The sequence below is a fragment of the Lemur catta genome, chromosome 2 (assembly GCF_020740605.2).
Source record: "Lemur catta isolate mLemCat1 chromosome 2, mLemCat1.pri, whole genome shotgun sequence".
Lineage (NCBI taxonomy): Eukaryota > Metazoa > Chordata > Mammalia > Primates > Lemuridae > Lemur > Lemur catta.
In genome coordinates this window covers 10,260,972-10,275,570 of record NC_059129.1, presented here as the reverse complement: position 1 = coordinate 10,275,570, position 14,599 = coordinate 10,260,972, and the positions used below count along the sequence as shown (strand labels likewise).

The following is a 14,599-nucleotide window of genomic DNA, read 5'->3' as shown; positions in this document are numbered from 1 at the left end:
CATTTTAGGGGAGGCTGATCAGTTAAACTAATATCAGAGCAGGTTAATTCCAGAAGGTAACTGTTGTCAAAATGGAACCAGGTGATATAATAGAGGTGGCCAACTCCTCTCCACAAAGGGGCCACGGTTCCCTCCCTGAGAAAATGACAATGAAATGAAAATGAGCCATCAGATATTTCGAGGAAGAGATTCCAGACAGCAGGAACGGCAAGTGCAAAGGCCCTGGGGCTGGAGCTGAACGGAGAGTACACGTGTGAAGGCTCAGCCCGTGAGGTGCTGCCACCTGGTGGCGATGGCTGGGATGGACAGAGCCGGAGAGCATCATTCTCTTTCATTCACCCTCAAGACATTTCAGAGCTGGCCACATTGGAGGCTTCTGGCAGCCTGTTGAGGTGGCTCACGCCTGTAATCCTAGCACTGTGGGAGGCCGAGGCGGGCGGAGCGTTTGAGCTCAGGAGTTAGAGACTAGCCTGAGCAAAAGCGAGACCCCATCTCTACTAAAAATAGAAAAAATTAGCCGGGCATGGTGGCAGACGCCTGTAGTCCCAGCTACTCGGGAGGCTGAGGCAGGAGGATCGCTTGAGCCCAGGAGTTTGAGGTTGCTGTGAGCTAAGCTGATGCCACGGCACTCTAGCCGGGGCAACAGAGTGAGACTCTGTCTCAAAAAAAAAAAAAAAAAAAAAAAATATATATATATATATATATCTTCTCCTTAAGCTCCTTATTTTCCCAAAGCACAGCTAGGCTGCCATATTGTTGTTTTTTTAAATTCATTTATTTATTCATTCATTCATTTATTCAGAGACAGGGCCTCATTATGCTTGCCCAGGCTGGTCTGGAACTCCTGGGTTCAAGTGATCTTCCCACTTCAGCCTACGGAGTAGCTGGGACTACAGTCGAGTGCCACTGAACCCAGCTTTTGTTTAAAAATTTAAATGGAACCCTGAGAATAATACAAAAAATTCTTAAAACTAAATAGCATAACTTAGAGTTCTTTGGGAGCCTCTACTCAGTCAACTTGTTCCAGGGGCCAACTCATCCAGGATAAAAGCCTCCTTTATTCAGTCTTGCCTTCCCCAGAGTCCCATCTTCCTTTGTCTCCAGCCCTAGTCAAAGAAAATAAAGACCCTCCCCTCCAAAAACAAAAACAACAAAAAAACAAACAAGGATTAACATGCTACCCACAAAGGCACGGCCCTGCCCACAATGTAGCTGTCCTTTCACCTCACTGTGCATTATGTTGTTTGTAATTGTTCTGAGCCTCTTCATTCCAGAATGAATGTTTGCTTTACTTTCACATACCCAGAAGACCCATTAAACTATTTTTTCAAAAGAGCAGTCATTCCCTAGAGATACATTTTACAACCATCCCTAGAGTAGTTCTGTTGGTTAAAGCCTCTTAGCTTGCTAGTATCCGAAACTAACTTGAGCTAGTGTAAGCAGAAAAGGAGTTTGTTCTAAGGATACAAGGATATTGTAAGGCACCAAAAAAGAATTTCTGGTCGGCCAAATTTGGGTAAGGTGCCCTCCAGTAATCTAATCAACACTGGCTAGAAAGATGAGGTCAGAATGGCTTCCAAAGATTCTTTGCTGTGGATGAGAAGGTCACTATAAATGCTCAAGAAATGTTTTGGAAATGGATGAATGGTGGGGGAGGAGCCAGATCAACAATTTCTAAATAGCAAAAAAAAAAAAAAAAAAAATAGCAGATGTCCCATTTGTTCCTTTATCCTTTCCAAAGAGTCAACAGGTATTTTATGAGTCAATTATCTTTATAAAAACTCCACACTTATAAAAACAAAAATTTGAGATCTCAACTATGTCTTTTGTAATACACATGCATGTATACATATACACATAAGCATATATTCTCCCTCTCAAAGATAATTAATTTAGACCCTTCCTTACCCTAATAGCACAAAGAAGTATAAAGTAGTTTCTCAGCTTTGGCATTATTGATATTCTGGGCCAGCCGGATCCTTCTCTGTTGTGCGGGGAAGGGGACTGTTCTGTGTGCTGTGGGATATTTAGCAGCATCCCCCGCCTCTGCCCACTAGATGGCAGTAGCACTACCCGCCTCCACATAGTGACAAGCAAAAATATCTCCAGACGTTGTCAAATGTCCCTGGGGGACAAAAATCATCCCAGTTAAGAACCGCTGGTATAAACACAAAACTTATTTGAAACAATTCAAGAACAAAAAAGCAAAGTATAATATACAAAATCGTATTGTAAAAAGTCCTAAAATTTCCATTTTTGTTTTAATATTCTTGAGAGAACATATGCAAATCACTTTCAATTTTATTCTGCTGGAAAACAACGGTGGTACTATACAAGAGTCTCATGCTGTTTAATTCCTACTTGGAATATGTTTTTCAGATTAATTTTTATTTTTATTTTTTTAGAAACAGGGTCTTGCTCTGTCCTCCAGGCTGGAATACAGTGGTGTGATCACAGTTCACTACAGCCTCAAACTCCTGGGCTCAACTGATCCTCCCACTCCAGCCTCCCAAGTAACTGGGACTATGGGTATGGCTAATTTTTAAATTTTTTCAGAGATAGGGTCTCGATATGTTGCCCAGGTTGGTCTCAAATTCATGGCCTCAAGCAATCCTCCTGCCTCAGCCTCCCAAAGTGCTGAGATTACAGACATAAGCTACTATGCCTGGACATTTTTCAGATTTTTACCAAGAAGATTCTACAAAGAAAAGTACAGTAGTAAAAACCGAAAGGAAATGACTTCTAAGGAGACCAAATCTCATCTTTGTGTTCCTTGTAGGAGCTATCACTTAATATGTACTAAGTAAAAATCAATTTTATAACTTTTTAGTAACTCCAGTTTTGAAAGTCTTCGATAAGATCAAAGGTAAAAATAAGACTCTGAGCTCTGTCATGTTGTTTTACACTGTCACCATCCCTAGCCTTTTCACAATTGAGCTTTGACTATGGCAGAGAAATTAAATGAAATGCTTAGAATAGTGTTGAATAGAACACACATTGATTTTTATTCAGGTTAATGTCAAGTATGACCTTAATTACTAGAAGAATAAAACTAAATCCAACATACTTAAGTGTATTTTATGTCCCGGGGGAGAAACAAAAGAAGAAAGGGAGAGAGGATTCCAGACTTCAAGGAGCTTACAAACTTATGAAATCAGACTTTAACTTGCATATTAATAACTTGAGAGAAACTTGAAAAGGGGGCACAAAGGGGAAGGTACAGAATATATAATATATAGTATAGTCAATAATTTTTTTTTTTACTGAGCCCATTCTTCTGCAGAACACTTTTAGGAGAGAAGGTAAAATTATCCTTTTTCATTTCAAGTTCAAACCTCTAAGATGATTATTTTAAAGGAGGTTATTTATAATACAGTGAAATGATAATTATACTGATCTGGTAGGAAAAAGACTCAAATTCAGGATTGTAAGATTTTAGTTCAGCCTCTGCTATTAATGAGCTATGTGATCTTAGGCAGGTCACTTATGATTTTTCTTAGGTTTTTTTTGGGGGGTGGAGGGTGGAAAGGACTGGACTACATGGCCTTTGGGCATCTTAAAGTCAATGGTCAATCATTACCTATGGACCAAGGTCCATATTTATTATTGCTTAGAAACATTAGATTGTAAACAACCAAAGTATCTATCAATAGGAAACAAGTTAAATTAATTGATACATCCACTAAACGTAATACTACATGTTCAAAAAAAGAATAAGAAAACTTTTTAACTCCTAAAATGGAAAGCTCTCCTAGATGTATGTTAAGTGAAAAAAGCAAGGTGCTGCACAGTATGTAAAGGAACACTGGCATACATAAACTCTTTGTATATATATCATATATATAATGAACATACATTATACGTGTAATATATGTTCATCGTATATATATAAATCAAAGAATTGACAAGAAACTAATAGCATTTAATATCTGTCAGTAGAACTGTGCCAAGTGACAGGAGTAGGGTTATAGGGAGATTTCACTGTGTGCCATTTTATGCTTTTTTTTTTTTTTTTTTGAGACAGAGTCTCACTCTGTTGCCAGGGCTAGAATGCAGTGGTGTCATTGTAGCTCACTGCAACTTCCAACTCCTGGGCTCAAGGGATTCTCCTGCTTCAGCCGCCCAAGTAGCTGGGACTACAATTGTGTGCCGGCTAATTTTTTCTATTTTTTTGTAGCGGGGTGGTGGGGGTCTTGATCTTGCTCAGGCTGGTCTTGAACTGCTGGCCTCAAGCAATCCTCCCGTCTCAGTCTCCCAGAGTGCTAGGATTACAGGCATGAATCACTGTGCCCAGCCTGCTTTTTTAATTTCATAATATGGAAATATATAGTCAAAGAATTACATTTTAAATATTTACCCATCTTATAAAAACATTTCTTTTAAAACTTGGAAAAAATAAACCAGAAAAATTTAGTGTTTTTAAAATACATAAACATCTGTATTCACTAAGATGAAAGCAATTTGTATTTTCTTTCAAGGTGACCATTTTCTGTTTCTAGGCACACTGTAGGTAGCACGTGAAGTTCTTAAGGTTCTATTTACCCAAGATAAAATCTAGTCATACTAGTATTGATTAGCCATTGCATGATAAAAGGCTTTTCTGAGGGTTCCTGCAAATGCTTACACACCCCCTTCTACAATGTCCTTTGTTCCATAGTACATTAAACTTAATTTTTCTCTAAGTTCCTAATTGTAGTTCTAGAGTTATTAAAACAACTGGGCTTACCTGGCGCATTCCATATATATAGAAACTCAACTATTGTATATATTACTTAAAAAGAAATTTATAAACATCATATGGCTTATAAATTGTCAGTTTAATTCAATTTTTGCGGTAAAATACACCCAACATAAAATATACCATCTTAATTATTTTTAAGTGTTAAGTATGTTCACATTGTTTTGCAACCATCACCAGCATCCACCTCTGGAACTTTCTCATCTTGCAAAACTGAAATTCTGTACCAATTAAACGACTGTCCATTTCTGCCTCCCTGCAGCCTCTGGCAACCACCATTTTACTGTGTCTCCATGATTACTCCAGGTATCTCATATAAGTGGAATCGTACACCATTTATCTTTTTGTGACTGGTTTATTTCACTTATCATAACGTCCTTTCAATTGTTCTTTTTTCCAAGCATCTGCAGTGCATAAAGTCTTCCAGCTTGAGTTATTAAAATTATAAATACATAAATATTGAAGCAAGAGACAGAGAAAGGAAAACTATAAAAACTAGAATTTTTGTAAGTTTCTATCAAAGGTACTGTACCATTTAAAAACCCACTTGGCCTATAACAGGAAATTTCAAAAGGAAACTATATCTGTATTAGAGCAGTCTTATACAAATAATCCAGCAATATAAAGAAAGAACATAAGAGGAGGCAGGCCTAAATGAATTTTATTAGATTATCATTAAAATGTGCAATAAAATCAGATTTTAAATACTTGGGAAAATGAGAAACTCAGAAGTTGTGAGCATATACATATCAGTTGCAGCATATTATAATGCACTGATTGCATTAATACCTTCTGATAGCTATTTCATAAAGAGGTCACAAAATATCCTTAAATAAAAAGAGTTGTTTGGACTCTAAAGAGCTGTCAGGAAAAAAAAAAAGAGATAAAAAGAGTTGTGTTTTTTAATATCCGTTTCTGTGGGAAGTTTACTTACATACATATTCACCTAGAGTATGTGAGACATTATTTTCCATTTGGAATGCTGGAATGCCTTCATGAGAAAAGTCTATTTTAAAAACCAAATTATTTTAAAACAAGGTTCATTTGGAATAGCGCAGTTTATTATGGCTTAAAATTCTGGCAATAGATAACTTTATCACCTGAAGCTGGAAAACTATCCCCATTATCGAAACAGGTATACTTGGCAGAGGCAGTCCAGTAAGTCTGCTGGTCTGAGAGAGGTCAGGACTGTGGATGGAGGTTTCCAAAACAAGATGAGGATAAGTGTGCTTTTATAAAGTTGGCAGTTAAATCTGAAGAAACATTGGTGAGTTCTGAAAAGAAAAAGGCAATTTTTATTTCAGATGATATTTATAAACAAAATAATCTGAAGTAAACAAGAAAACTAAAGAGTTGCTGATTCTCATTCTCTCTGTGCCAGTAAAGCTTTAAATCAAGAAGTAACCCACAGATTGATCTGGAGTATTACAGCTCAAGTTACAAACTTTAATCTGGAAGGAAAGCTTATAATATGTACCGTATAACATACTGTACATTAAATGTACATCTATTCCAGCTCCTCCATTTGTGTGACATTGGACAGATTACTTAACTTCTCAATATCAAATCTACTAACTTTGAAGTGAAGATTATAATGGTGTCCAACACAAACTGTTGTGAGGAGTGTCTATAAATCACTTAGTACCTACCATGTGTAGTGAATTATCATCCAATAGCACTAAAGTTCAGCTATTATTATTACTAAATGCTCTAATCTGTGTTGATTCAGAGATGTACAAACTGGGGATACAAAGACAAATAAAACAAAAATGAAGAAGATTCTCATGTAGAGAAGATACAATTACTACATAAAGGCTGAGTCACCTGACGATCAAATTAAAAATTTTTAAAGTATCTCATGAACTATAGAGCAGTTTTTGATTATTAAAGGTCAGGATTTCTCAATCTCACAGTATTGACATTTTGGGCCAGATAATTCTGTTGTGGGGTGCTGTCTTGTGCACTGTAGGATGTAGGTAGCAGCATCTCTGGCCACTACCCACTAGATGGCAGCAGCACCCCTTCTCTCCCTGCTGTAGGCTAGCCACATGAGCCTCAGAGGCCAAGCTGGGGCATCAGTTTCCACTCCTGCTCCCCCGGGGAACTCCTAGCGCGTGCCTGCCTCTCTGGCCAGGATCTGGGCATCACCACCTACATGTGGGGCACTCTGCTGTTGGCAAATGCCAGGCGCCAAAAGGTAGAATCACAATCTGGGAGTTGAAGACTTAGCAAATCACCTTGGTTGGCCAGAGAACCAAGTTGAGAAGGCTTGGTATTCTGGAAGGAGAATGGTGGGCCCACATCTGAGTGTCACTGGGGCAAAGTGAAATAGACCAAGTTGGCCACAGATCTGCCCAGCCAGGCCCCCTCTCCCTCTGGCCAGTTGAGTCAATTTACAGATAAAAATTAATTGTACAACTGAAACTTGAATGATTCTGAAGTTTGGAAAACATTTGGCTACTTGTATTATCACATGAGCTTTCTACTTAATGACAAGACCCTTTGTGCTAACCTGTTTTTTTTTTTTTTTTGAGACAGAGTGTCGCTTTGTTGCCCTGGCTAGAGTGAGTGCCGTGGCCTCAGCCTAGCTCACAGCAACCTCACACTCCTGGGCCTAAGCAATCCTACTGCCTCAGCCTCCCGAGTAGCTGGGACTACAGGCATGCGCCACCATGCCTGGCTAATTTTTTTTTTATATATATATGTTTTAGTTGGCCAGATAATTTCTTTCTATTTTTAGTAGAGACGGGGTCTCGCTCTTGCTCAGGCTGGTCTCGAACTCCTGACCTGGAGTGATCCACCCGCCTCGGCCTCCCAGAGTGTTAGGATTACAGGCGTGAGCCACTGCGCCCGGCCGTGCTAACCTGTTTAATGAATTTATGAGTAAGACTGTTGAGGACGAATTCCACTTAACTCCTCAACCTCTTGTCAATTAGAAAGATAGAGAAGATCAGAATTGGTGACCCTGCTTCTCTGTGGGTTAAGTGCTGTTATGATATACATACGGTATCAATATATCATTGCACACAGTGATATACAATGCCCATTTCTGTGTATCAATTTCATGGTCTTTCTCCAGTACTGTTTCAAAAGTTATGTGCGCAGGTTACCGTGGTGCATACCTGTAATCCAAGCACTTTGGGAGGCCAGGAGTTTGAGACCAGCCTGGGCAACATAGTGAGACCCTGTCTCTACAAAAAAATTGTTTCAAAAATTAGCTGGGCATGGTGGCTCATACCTATAGTCCTGTCAACTTGGGAAGCTGAGATGGGAGGATCACTTGAGCCCAGGAGTTGGAGTTTACAGTGAGCTATGATGTGCCACTACACTCTAGCCTAGGCTACAGAGTGAGAGCCCGCCTTTAAAAAAAAAAAAAAAGTTACCTGCTCTAAGGGATCACCAACCTCAAACTGAGGACATTCTTCCTGATAAAAATCAAAAGGATTGAAAAAGAATTGAAAAGCAAATAACTTTCCCACCCTAGGTCCCAATGCCGTTTAATGCTGGGTTCCTGTACTACCTAAAATCTCTTGTTTCAAAAACCTTGCAGAGCCCAAATCCTCCACCCACTCCCAGACCTTATAGCTCCCAAAAGAACATAATTACCACTCTCTCTCTCCCAAGCCTAAATAAAAGGAACCGATTTTGTTATCTTTCGCAGCAGGCAAAACCTTACTAGCACTCATCCACTCAGACCACCAGGGTTAAAAAAAAAACCTACAAAAACAGCTAGTTCCTGAAAGACAAGGCCACTTCGCTTCCACTAACTTTATTCTTTTGGACAAGAGGGGTCGTGGAAGCCACCAGAAAACACAGACCAGGACTAACAGTCAAGGATTCGTGTAGGTGGTGACTCTGCCCCCAAAGGCACTTACTTGCCAGAGGCCTGAGCAGCCACTCAAATGGCTGGGGTCCGGTCCCTACTAGAGAGGGCCACTTTTCTTCACTGCCACGGGGGCTGCCGCACTCTCAGTGGGGACGGACTGCTGGGCCTGAGTGGCTGGAGCTGTGGCCTCGGTGACAGGTGACGCGGTGTCAGGGAGCTCCTGAGATAGTTTCTGGTCAGGTAGTGGTGGAGTAACTGGATTCTTAGGAACCTTCAGGACATGCGACGATGGCCTTACAAAAATCTCCTGGACTACAGGGGTGCTCCGGGAGGTCTGGGCAGGCTGAGAGACCCGTGAGTCCACAGCCTGGGTTCCAGCAGCCTGACCAGGCCGAGCCCCAGTTTGAGAGGCCCGAGGAAGATTCTGGAGCTGGCTCTGTGAAACCACAGGCTGGCTCACAGAAATGCCTACAGGCTGACCAACAGAGATGGAGGGCACTACAGGCAGGCTTTTCGAGGCCAGGACGGCGGGCGGCAGAGGCTGGTCCGATGGGCACACAGCTTGCTGACCAAACCACGGCGGGCCTGGGGAGCCAACTGCCTCTGAGCTTTTGTCATCTTCAGGCTTGGGACCCAGACTCTCTTTGCAAAAGTCTTGAGGGGCACCGCTCTCCTTGGCACTTTCCCCTCCCTCTGCGTCCTTGTTCTCCTTTTCCTGCTCTTTTTCCACGAGGCCTGTGACGGTCATTTTTAGCGAGGTAGTCCTCCGCAAGGTCCGCTGGCGGCCGCGCCGGCGCCGCTGGATCTGCAAAAAGGTGGTGGAGACGCTGCCTATGGACAGCGAGAGGCGGTGGCTCAAGTTCTGGCGCAGGGCTTCCACCACGGTGGCGGGCGGCACGCGCCAGGCCTGCTTCGAGGCCTCCTCGGGCAGCAGTTCGATGTTGCCGGTGTACCAGGAGATCCACCAGAGCAGGCTGAAGAAGATGATGATGGACCCCATGTAGACCAGTGTGTCGTAGAAGAGCAGGTTGCAGAACACGCCGGTGAACAGCACCGCCATGCCCACCGCGTCGAAGATGACTCCCAGCCAGAAGAAATGCCTGCAACGGCCCAGGCCCGACCGCTTCCCGTTCGTAACCACGGGCGCTCCCGAAAGCTCCATGGGTTCCCACCGTCGCCGCCGCAAGGTCCGCAGAGGCGACCAGGCGAGCGGCGCCGCTACCACAAGGTCCGGGGCGGCCGCTCGGTCCCCAGGGCAAAGCCGTCGGGGGTGGGGGGGGTGAGGGGTGGGGCCCAAGGGCGGGAAAGTGAGGCGGTCTCTCGCCCGCCCTGCGGCGGAACAGGCGCCTGCCCGAGAGGCGCGCGTGCGCAGTACGCCCCGTCGCCTGCGCGGCCACCTTCTGCGCCTGCGCAGGGTCTCTCCTCACCTCTAGTGTGTTTAACTCCCGCGCACCCCTTCGAGCTCTGTGGGTGGTGACATTAGTAACTACTGGCGCCGCTGGACCCTGGTTGGGGCAGCAGACTGTTCCCGCGGTCCGGGAGGGATAGGAAAGTCCCCCGCACGGCTGGGAGTGCTGTTTGGCCCCCAGATGCAGCCACTTTCTGAGAAGTTCAGTTTTTTTTTTTATTTTGGTGGAGAAATGGCGAAATTAGGGTCTACTGTCAGATCTGGATTCCAGTCTTATCTATTTGCCCCCAGCGACGACTGTTAACATACTGGTGCTAGTTAACAGCAGACCCGGAGGTGAATTCCCTGAGAGTTTTCCGCCCCCTCCGGTTTCTTCCCTTTTGTTTGTTGACCTGTTTGCCCAGGCCCTTAATACTGAAACTGAAAAGTGGGACTACTTTTCCCCCTGGGAGGAAAAACGTGTGAAAAATAGAAAAACTAGCTGGAACCTGAAAATTAAAGAGCTTTAAAATGAGCTCATTTCAAGCTTTGAGAACACGGTGCAAGAAAATTAAAACCCGGGTTCAGACCTGGTGTCATTCAGGTTGTATTAATGAAAAGTTATAACCAAGTATAGGCCTTTGGTTGCTCCCTTGCTAAAAGTGAAATTTTGTTTTTTAAATAAACTTAAATTTTAGAATAGATTTAGGTTTATAGAAAAGTTGTAGGCCAGGCGCAGCAGCTCACATCTGTAATTCCAGTACTTTGGGAGGCCAAGGTGGGAGGATCGCTTGAGCCCGCGAGTTCAAGACCAGCCTGGGCAACACAGCGAGACACCCCACCCCCACCCTCTGCACCTCTACCAAAAAAAAAAAAAAAAACCAAATTATGAAGATAGTACAAAAGGTTCTCCTGTGCTTCCTTTGTTTATCTTAATGTATTGTGAAACTTTTTATTTCTTTTTTGTAGGTGTTTTTGCAAGTTCAGCAAGCAATGTTTTAAGAACTACTTGAACTCATCAGTAAGACTATGAACCCAGGTTGTACCCCTGAAATATGGCTCAGCTGTGCCTGATGCCACACAATAAAAACATGGTCCAACTTCCTAAAATATCAGTTTTATTTGATAGTATTTTAAAACAATATTATAAAACAAGTATATATTTTCAGAATAAAATCTAAAATCAGAAAGCAGAAGCTCTGGACTAAATACCCAGGATACAAATTTGTTCTTATACTGCAGAAGATGGGGGAAAAAAATTAAAAACAAATTTGTTCCCCCTAGGCTACTCAGGAACACTGGTCATGGTGCCACAGCGTACACAAGTCTCAGTGTGTTTTCTTTTTTTTTTAGAGACAGGATCTACACTCTGTCACCCATGCTGGAGTGTAGTGGTACAATCATAGCTCACTGCAGCCTTGAAGTTGTGGGCTCAAGGGATCCTCTCACCTCAGTTTCCCAAGTAGCTGGGACTACAGGCATGCACCACCACACCTAGCCCCTAATTTTTCTAATATTTGTGGAGACGGGGTCTTGCTATGTTGCCCAGGCTGGTCTCAAACTCCTGGCCTCAAGTGATTCTTCTGCCTTGGCCTCCCAAAGTGCTGGGGTTACAGGCATAAGCCACTGCACCTGGCCAACTCTCAGTGTATTTAAACATGGTATATTTTCCAGGAATTTTAGTTTCTTAGTGGTAAAAAACTTGAAATTTTTTTATATGGAATATTTACCTTTATGAAATAGTTATATATATATATATATAATAGTTTTAATATATCAAAATAAGCCTGGAGACATGGAGTAGAATAGAAAATCCATATATATTTAATATAATAGTCATTATATTATCTCCAGGGTGGGGCTTTTTTCTTTTGACATTGATTAGAAAATGTCAATTGCTATATTTATAGAATGGTGATATAAGAGAAACTCCTTGTTTTTATGGGAGAAGCAATCTGCCAACAAAAGCCCCCACTGTATTAATATAAAAGAGAGAATGCAGTTTATTAGTATGTATTAACAGATCTGTACGTACAAAAGGTAGCTAAATCTTTGTGCTGCCTTTGTGGTAGCTGGATATACCATCTGAGGGAGGTGTCGCTGTGGCTTGGGGACCAACTTGGTGGCCAGTCAATAGTAAAGAGCTTCCTTCTTGCAGCCCTGGCTGCTTTACTTTGCTGAGGTTTCTCTGGAGATATATTTCTCTCTTTTTTAGAAGTGAAGTCTCATTGTGTTGCCCAGGCTGGACTCAAATTCCTAGGCTCAAGCGACCCTCTCACCTCAGCCTTCCAAGTAGCTAGGACTACAGGTGCATGTCACCATGCCCAGCTAATTTTTTGATTTTTTTATAGAGACAGGGTCTCCAGAAGCTGGTCTGGAACTCCTGGGCTCAAGCGATCCTCCTGCCTCAGCCTCCCAAATTGCTGGGATTATGGGCATGAGCCAATATGCTTGGCCACAAAATTTATTTTATGCAAGCGTCCATTTATTGGGGGATATGATGACCCCAAATCATAGCATGTGATAGTATTTTTTAAAGACTCAAGATTATTTCTGGGGAAAAATCCTAAGACAGATTGAGAGGAAGAGGAAACACATATTCAATCAGAAAATGAATATACCAAATATTGAGACCTTTCAGGAAAATGAAAAGGGGTTATGTCCAGTGCCTGGCCAAGTCATATTGGAGCCCCAGGTGAAAGGGAAATTGTATACCAGCATGTACTTTTATTAATTCTTAACTTTTTAATGGCTAATTTTCCCTACAAGATTAAATCAGTTGAAAAATAATGAAAAATTGAAAATTGAGTGTATTAAAACTTACAACATTGAATTTAAATATAATATTGATGCCCAAACTAGAATTTATTACAATTTTACATTCCTGGCTTTAATAAGGAGCAAACATAAGTAACATTTTGAAAATGTACTTCTTAGCTTATCTCATTTTCAATTGAGAGAATTGCTATGTTTTACAGTTTTTCATCAGCCAGTGATTATCTTAAATAATTTTAATTACTTTTAGCTTACTGAAACAGTTTTTGCAGAATCCCATTGTGCCTGTTATTGTTAAAAAAAAACCCCAAAAACATATAAAGACTACTTCCAAATTTAGAAAAGATTGCAGGAAGCAAAATTCATGAATCAATTTTAGAAGATCAGAACACAGTGGTGATTTTTTAAAATACCAATTGTTGACATTGCATGCTGCTTAAAATCATTGAAGATGACATTTCAAAAGGATTTAAATCATTATTAGAATATTTGCAAACCAACTCAGTGACTGCTTGTTGTAAATTAGATTATTCATTGAAAATAATTTTTTGCCAATTAAAATCCAAGGACAGTTTAATTTTTTTACATCTCCATTTCAAAGGTGAACTTGGGATATCCATACTATCCTAATATTTTTTAGTGTGCCCATTTCCCATAATAATTGTAATTAAATCCAGTTATTCATACATTTTCAATTTCTTTTTTATTCTTTAATTCAGAGGACATATTCATATGTCTTGCTGAAGTTTTACATGCATGAAGCATACTTTCAAAGTTACAGTTATGTAAGAATAAAGAGCTATGGGGTGCACAGCAGTGATTTTAAGCCGTCAGAGGCCTGAATGAGTTTGGGAACTCTGTGCAATCAGGCAGAATAAAACCTTTAGGGAGTTCAGCTGAGGACAGGGCCCAGGTCATCAGTGGGGGTTTGTCCTGGTCACCTGGGGCCCTACTCACCAGCTGGGCACTCCCCACCCATCACTCCTGATGCTGCCAAGCCCTCTGGGTATTGTCCCCAAATCCTCCAGGATGGAAGCTGATGAACTTTGTCTCTTAAAAGGATCCTTCGAGATCCCTGGATTGTCAACTGTCAAAGTCACCTTGGTTTTTCTCCCTGTTTGGTTTCAAAATGAACAGTCCAGGCTCACAGGCAGTAAGGTGACATAGATAAATGGCATACCCACCCCTGTTTCAGATGTTCACATGTCTAGGTTAGTTAGGGGTGATGTGAGACCACACAGTCTTGTTACACAAAGTGGAATTCCCAGCCCAGAAGGAGACATTTTATTGCCATATTATCATGTCATTCAGTTCAAACATAGTCTCTTTTTATTTTGGATTTTTTCTTTGAATCTACTAAAGAGGACATGTTTTGATAATCTGAGGTTTGCTTCGGAGGCCTTAAAATTTCCTTTAATTCGAAGCATTCAGCATGTGAAAATGCCATATTTTGGGATAACATTTGGAAACAGCAGGTATCAGTGCTCTTTCCACTTTGGTTTAACTTTAAAGTCCTTCCATCTCCCATAGTTCAGTTATTTTGCTCCCTCGTCTTTCACCGAGTATCCTAGTTCACATGTTCTATGAACTGCCCACATTCAAAGCAAGCTTCATATATGTAATGTACCACTTTCTTCCTCTTAGGAGTTACACACTGGAAGGTAGGTTGTTTCTAGCACTATAAACAGTATTTTTGAATTCTGATTTTTTATTCCATATTTATGTGGATCAATGAACAAAGAAATGGCTTCAAGACAGGAGGAAGAGGGGAAAAAAGATTCTTTTTGATACTCCACTTAAATTTAAGGTAAAATCCATTGTTTTTGCCTGGATTACATTCTAAAAGCAAAGGGAAAAGTAATGTATAATTGTA

The 14,599-nt window shown here is 41.3% G+C and overlaps 1 protein-coding gene across 1 annotated transcript; it reads right to left on the bottom strand.

The window, feature by feature from the left end:
• Nucleotides 1-5,381: 5,381 nt before the first annotated feature.
• Nucleotides 5,382-9,842, bottom strand: LOC123632405. The gene is made up of 2 exons (XM_045542640.1): nucleotides 8,614-9,842; nucleotides 5,382-6,012 (listed from the first exon to the last, which is right to left on the bottom strand). Exon 1 carries the CDS (start codon nucleotides 9,724-9,726, stop codon nucleotides 8,662-8,664), a length of 1,065 nt encoding a protein of 354 aa, XP_045398596.1. The 5' UTR covers nucleotides 9,727-9,842; the 3' UTR covers nucleotides 5,382-6,012; nucleotides 8,614-8,661.
• Nucleotides 9,843-14,599: the final 4,757 nt, after the last annotated feature.